Genomic DNA, 6,252 nt, shown 5'->3' with positions numbered 1-6,252 from the left:
CCAGGTGTCCTGAGGGGGTGGGGGGTGGGGACCTGATTCCCCCCGATGAAGAAAGGCTGTGGGGTGAGTGCGCCTCACCCTGCCCCCCTAAGGTCCTCCAGCAGGGACACTGGTGGGTGGAGGTCTGTACACCTGTTATCTGAGTTCACGTCCGAGTCCTGGTTACGTTGGCGGAGCTGCCTCTCCTTCCCCGCCCCCTGGCAAGCTCACTCTACGCCCAAGGCTCCAGCTCCCTCGACGTGAGTTCTTAATGCAGGGGCGTTGGGTGCGAATTCCATCCCGTCTTCCCTTTGTTAGCCGAGTGCAACGCCATGGACCCGCCCCAGGTCTTCATGAGGCAGCTGCCCGTCACCCCAGGCTACAGTGGTAAGTGGTGGCGTGTCCTGCAGAGACGGGCCTGGCACGAGAGCCAGAGTCCTGGTTCCTGGCCCAGCTCTGGCCCATTGTCCGTGTGTGTCTGGCCGACGGGGCCAGTACAAGTGCTTGGGCTTTTAAGATACGTGGTAAGAGCGCCCCGTTGCTGACAGTGGCTGATCACTGGGCTCTGATAAGTGAGAGCTACAACTTAGGCCAAATCTCCCAGGACGGGACCCGGTGTGCAGGGAGCACTGAGCTAACGTCTGGACCAAGCTGGACACAGTGCTGAGGCCCTGGCCTCCTCCCCAGCTGGGCTCTCTGGAGTTTTCCGATGGACTGTGCCTACGGTCCCGTTCCTCCTCGTGTCCTCGTGAGGGACGGTGACCGGCTGCCCAGAACGGCCCCGCTTTTAACACAGACAGTCCTGTGTTCCAGGAAATGCCTTGGCACCTGGACAATTGGTCACCCCACCTCTCACAGCAGCCCAGCTTGTCTGAATGGCCTTTAGGGAAATGCAGCGCCCTGGGCCCAGGAAGACATGGCAAGCTCTGGGCCGAGAGCCTGGGCCGCGCTTGCTGAAGGCTTGCTCCCCTCCCCTCCCACAGGCTTCGTCCCCTACCTGAGCTGCGAGGGCACCTCCAGCGAGGACCACATGTCCCGCTGCCTGCAGGCCTTCCGGGAGAAAACACAGCGCTACAAGGACCAGCAGAAGGAATTCTGCCACGCGGTGGCCACTGCCCCCAAACTGAAGCCCATCTGCCGGGAGGAGACAGTCCTGCGGGCGCTGCACCAGTACTACCAGGAGCACCACCCCTTGCTTCTGGGTACTGGCTCCCTGAAGGCAGCCCCCTTCACCCCTGGGGCCCAAGTGCAGGGCCCGGCAGGCCCACGGAGCTGCCTCCGAGCGCTCAGAATGCAGCGCGGCCCAAATCCCCAGGCGGCAGTGAAAATGGCAAGGCCCAGATTCTTAAAATGAGAAACACCCGTTTCTGGGGGAGAGGGGTGCAGGTCTGGGGACAGGGTGCTGGGCACCAGGAGCCCCTGAGTGAGACACCACAAAGGTCAGGCCGCTGCTTTCTGGGCCGGCTCTGTGCCAGGCACCATTGTTTCCCACCATCCACAGCAGCCCTGCGAGGGGCGATGCTGTCATTCCCATTTCAGAGACGGGGGAAGTGAGGCTCCAGCAGGGATGTCCCTTGTCTGAGGTCAGACCTGGGTTTGAACGCAGCTCCTCCAGGTCCCAGCTGGGTGGGACAGGGCTTTGCGCTGGTAACCTCAGAACCCACTGAGAATAGAATTATGTACCGTTAATCATCACAACAGTCATTTGCCCGGGACCATTTTTCAGGGGTAAAGGCTTATAGGGAACGTAATGGACTGATTGTCTTTATTATTATTACTATTGTTTGAGGACTTTCAAGGACACGATTCTTGTGTTTCACAATTGTCTAGGGGGTCCTCAAACTTTTTAAACAGGGGGCCAGTTCACTGTCCCTCAGACCATTGGAGGGCCAGACTATAGTTTTAAAAAAAACTATGGACAAATTCCTATGCACACAGCGGCGGCAAAAACACCCAGCGGGCCGGATAAATGTTTTCGGCGGGCCGCATGTGGCCCCTGGGCCATAGTTTGAGGACCCCTGGTAAGACATCGCAGAGAGCATTTGCCGAAGAGGCTGTGATTTAGCCCAGCTCTGCAACTATTTGCTGTGGGACCTACGGCAGGCTGCTTCCCCTCTCTGGGCTCCAATTCTTACATCCAGGGCCTGGAAGGATGGACTAGATGTTCCCTAGGGTGCCTTCCAGCTCTGAGGTTATGGGACTCAGTGGCCTAATTGGATTTTTACAGCCACTGGAGGAGGCTGATGGGGCAGTAACCTTTTACCTCACAAATGTGCAAGTGCCTGAGGCCAGCCAGGCAGTCAAACCTGCAGGCAGGTTCCCAGGACTGACTGACTCCTTCCCTCCCTCCCTCCCTTCCTTCCTTCCTTCCTTCCTTCCTTCCTTCCTTCCTTCCTTCCTTCCTTTCTTCCTTCCTTCCTTCCTGATTTCAGGGAGAGGAAGAGAGGGGGAGAGAGAGGGGGAGAGAGAGATAGAAACATCAGTGATGAAAGAGAATCATCGATCAGCTGCCTCCTGCATGCCTCACAGGGGGGATTGAGCCCACAATTTGGGCAGGTGCCCTGACCGGGAATCGAGCTGTGACCTCTTGGTTCATAGGTCAGTGCTCAACCACTGAGCCATGCTGGCTGGGCTCTTCACCTCTTTTTAAAAAATATATATTTTTATTGATTTCAGACAGGAAGGAAGAGGGAGAGAGAGAGACATTCGTGATGAGAGAGAAGCATTGATTGGCTGCCTCCTGCATGCCCCCCACTGGTGATGGAGCCTGCAACCTGGGCATGTGCCCTGACCGGGAATTGAACTGTGACCTCCTGGTTCATAGGTCGACGCTCAAACCACTGAGCCACGCCGGCCGGCCTCTTCACCTCTTTAAAGTCTCTGTCTCCTCCTCCGTAAAGTGGAGGTAATAATAGCACCAGCTTCTCCTGGCTTGTGAGAGAATGAGATGGGAGGCTGTGTGTGTAACTCCAACCCAGGTGCCTGGCACGGAGAGTCCACCAGCCAGTGGCAGCTGCCATTAGGACACCTACAGGCCTAGGGGTTCACCGGGGCTAACTGTTGGGGTGCTAGCCAACCGGGGGCCCTGCCCAGGGGTGGCTTCTCCGAGCCCTCAGGAGGCGTGGGTCTCTCTGTACAGAATGCCGACACCTGAGGAAGCCGCTGGAGGAGCCCCCGATCCCCGGCTGGGCGGGCTACCTGCCCAGAGCCAGGGTCACCGAGCTGGGCTGCGCCACCCGGTACTCGGTCATGGCCAAGAACTGCTACCGGGACTTCCTGGACCTCCTGGAGCGGTCCAAGAGAGCGCACCTGAAGCCCTATGCGGAGTAAGTCTGGCTCGGGCGGGCGGGACGCAGGCGACGAGGGGCAGGGCCAACCCGGGCCAGGGCTTCCCGGCTGCCCCATCCCGGCACCAGGATGATGTGGTGTCTGGTTTGTTTTCCATGGGCCTCGTCTGTAACTGCCCGGCCTTCCTCGTGGCCAGCCACCCTGCGTTCCCCGTCCGTGCCCAGCATTCTCCGCAGGTCCTGCTTGTGGTCCTTGCCGGTTTACAGGGAGAGGCTGGGAGTGAAAACCGACGGGGTCACCCTCCTGGCAGCAGCCTAAGGCCCCGGGGTGCCGAGGGAGGGCAGGGGCAGGGCACGGCACAGGGTGGCTCGTGTGGCCTCAGTTTTCCCTTCTGTAAAATGGAGATGATAATCCTTACCTTTAGGGTAAATGGTAAGGATTGCAAATAAACATCTCGGGCTCACACGGAAACGGCGTAGGTTCTGTTTATTCTTATCTCCATTACTAATCAAAGGAGTGACTCCATGACTTTTGTCCTTATTTTAGAATATACGGAGGGAGGTCCACGCAGCCTCCTCCTGCTCCTTCTCCAAAAGTTTTGCAGCACGAATGGCTGCCGAAATACCCGGACCTTTCCGTACCAGGTGAGCCAGGGCTCTCCTCCCTTCCTGCTGGCTTTTTTTTCTTTTTTCTTTTTGTTTAATCCTCACCCAAGGATATTTTTCCATTGATTCTTAGAGAGAGTAGAAGAGAGGGAGACGGAGAGAGAGAGAAACATGGATCACTGATGTGAGAGACACATCGACTGGCTGCCTCCCGCATGCGCCCCGACCGGGGCCGGGAATTGAGTCTGCAACCCAGGTATGCCCTTGACCGGAATCAAACCTTGGACCTTTCACTTGACTATATTCGAACCCTGGACCCTTCAGCCCATGGGTCAATGCTCTATCCACCGAGCCAAACTGGCCCAGGGGCCCTTCCTGCTGTTTTTAAAACAGGGGGAGGGGTAGGAGGTTGGGTGGCATGTTGGCACAGGCGTCTGCACCGCCGGGCACCTGCCTGCACCCACGGACGTTTTGTCTTGCAGAGAGCAGCTGTCCTGGCCTTGGAATACCCCTGACCGAGCACCCCCAGCCTTCGGGGACGTGCGGCTGGGCTCAGAGACCAAATCAGTGGTGCAACAGGAAGCTCTATCTGGAGCCACTGTCAGCCAAGAACCACCTTGGAGAGCCGCCCAGGGAGAGTGGACTCTAGGGGGCGCTCAGGAGCTCCCAGTCTCCCAGGAGAACCCGTCCCCCCCACCCCCCAGCAGGACTAGGGAGATTTGTGCCTGAGAATCCCTTTCACCCTGACTGGTTGGAGTGGGTGTCATGAGCGATAAAGACCTTTTATTGTCCTGTGGGAATAAAGAGTGTACTTCTCAGCATCCCAGCGGCTTCTGACGGGGTTTTCCCCGATTCCGACCCGGAGAAGAGCCAGGTGGGGCCCATGTCTTCCTAACCCGGAGGCAACACAGTGCCCCTGGGCCAGGCTGTGATGGAAGCCCTGCCGGCCCTGGAACCTGGCGGTCCCCATCAGCGTCCTGACCTGGGAGTCCCCAGGCTGTCACAGAGGCCACACCCACCCCTACCCTGGGTGTGCAGCATTCCAGTCCCCAGGAGAGCCCCGCTGGCAGTGGAGGGCCACCAACTGGGCCGCGTCAGACAGCAGAAATTTCTGGAAGTCTCCAAACTCAAGGAGTTAGCAGGGCCAGGCTCCCCCTGAAACCTTAACGAGGAATGCTTCCTTCCCTCTTCCCAGCTCCTGAAGCTGTGCCAGTGGTCCTTGGTGCATAATTCCAGTGGGTATTTTTTTAAATGTATTTTTATTGATTTCAGAGAAGAAGGGAGAGAGTGAGTTAGAAACATCAATGATGAGAGAGAATCGTTGATCGGCTGCCTCCTGCACGCACCCTACTGGGGATCAAGTCTGAAACCCGGGCATGTGCCCTTGAATGGAATCGAACCAGGGACCCTGCAGTCCGCAGGCCGACGCTCTATCCACTGAGCCAAACCGGCTGGGGCTCCAGTGGGCACCCCTCTGTGTCTTCGTGTCTTCACATGGCTTTGTGTCTTTGTGTTTCCTTACGAAGAGGCTGGTCCCATGGATTAGGGTCCATCCTTCTCCAGTATGACCTCATCTAAATTTAGCTCATTAGGTCTGCAAGGACCCTGTTTCCAAATAAGTCGCATTCTGAGGTACCAGCACATAGGACTTCAACATTCCTGTTTTGGGGGACACAATTCTACCCCTAACACTGAGCCACACCAGCCTAGCATTTTGCTAACATAAACCTCACAGGCCCTCTGCTTCCTTTTGAGCACAGCTAACAGCACCAGAAAGGAACAATAAAAAGGCAAACATGAAAAGTTCAATTAAGGCTCAAGACCGATGCCCTCACCTCTCTGCCCTGCTCCCAGGCCTTGCTCATCAGACCCCATCCCCACCCCAGAATTTCAGAAGTTGGGGTCCTGGCTTCTTTCCCAGAAGGCCTCTGAGTCCCCTAAGCATTTTACTCTCTTCTCTCTAAAGATCCCAGGTGTCCCCTGGTACTGGCCCAGAGGGAGCACTCCACAGGTGAGCTGTCACTGTGAGACGGCCCAGGCAGACAGAGCCCCATCCATCCTCTCCTAGACAACCTCCATCCTCTTCCTAAGTCAGCCCCTTCCCAGAAAAAATACAGCACCCCCCCCCCACCCAACCCAAAGGCTGACATGTTCCCAACAAAATGTGACCCCAGAACACGGAGGATGGCAAACTAACACCTCAATGGCATTAAACCCGAGAGCATTAAAAATTTATTGCCACAAAGATACAAGAGCACCACATTTTTTTAAAAAAACATACTTTATTGATTTTTGCAGAGAGGAAGGGAGAGGGATAGAGAATCAAAAACATTGATCAGCTGTCTCCTGCTACTAGGGAAGTGCCCACAACCAAGGTACA

General features: G+C 56.6%; 1 protein-coding gene across 1 annotated transcript; it reads left to right on the top strand.

The window, feature by feature from the left end:
- The first annotated feature begins 297 nt into the window (after positions 1-297).
- Positions 298-4,521, top strand: CUNH10orf82 (chromosome unknown C10orf82 homolog). The gene is made up of 5 exons (XM_023753339.1): positions 298-366; positions 963-1,181; positions 3,119-3,305; positions 3,814-3,911; positions 4,355-4,521. Exons 1-5 carry the CDS (start codon positions 312-314, stop codon positions 4,519-4,521), a joined length of 726 nt encoding a protein of 241 aa, XP_023609107.1. The 5' UTR covers positions 298-311.
- The last annotated feature ends 1,731 nt before the right edge of the window (positions 4,522-6,252 follow it).

The sequence above is a fragment of the Myotis lucifugus genome, unplaced genomic scaffold, assembly GCF_000147115.1.
Source record: "Myotis lucifugus unplaced genomic scaffold, Myoluc2.0 scaffold_44, whole genome shotgun sequence".
Lineage (NCBI taxonomy): Eukaryota > Metazoa > Chordata > Mammalia > Chiroptera > Vespertilionidae > Myotis > Myotis lucifugus.
The sequence above is the reverse complement of the archived record's forward strand: the minus strand, read 5'-3'. Positions and strand labels throughout refer to the sequence as shown.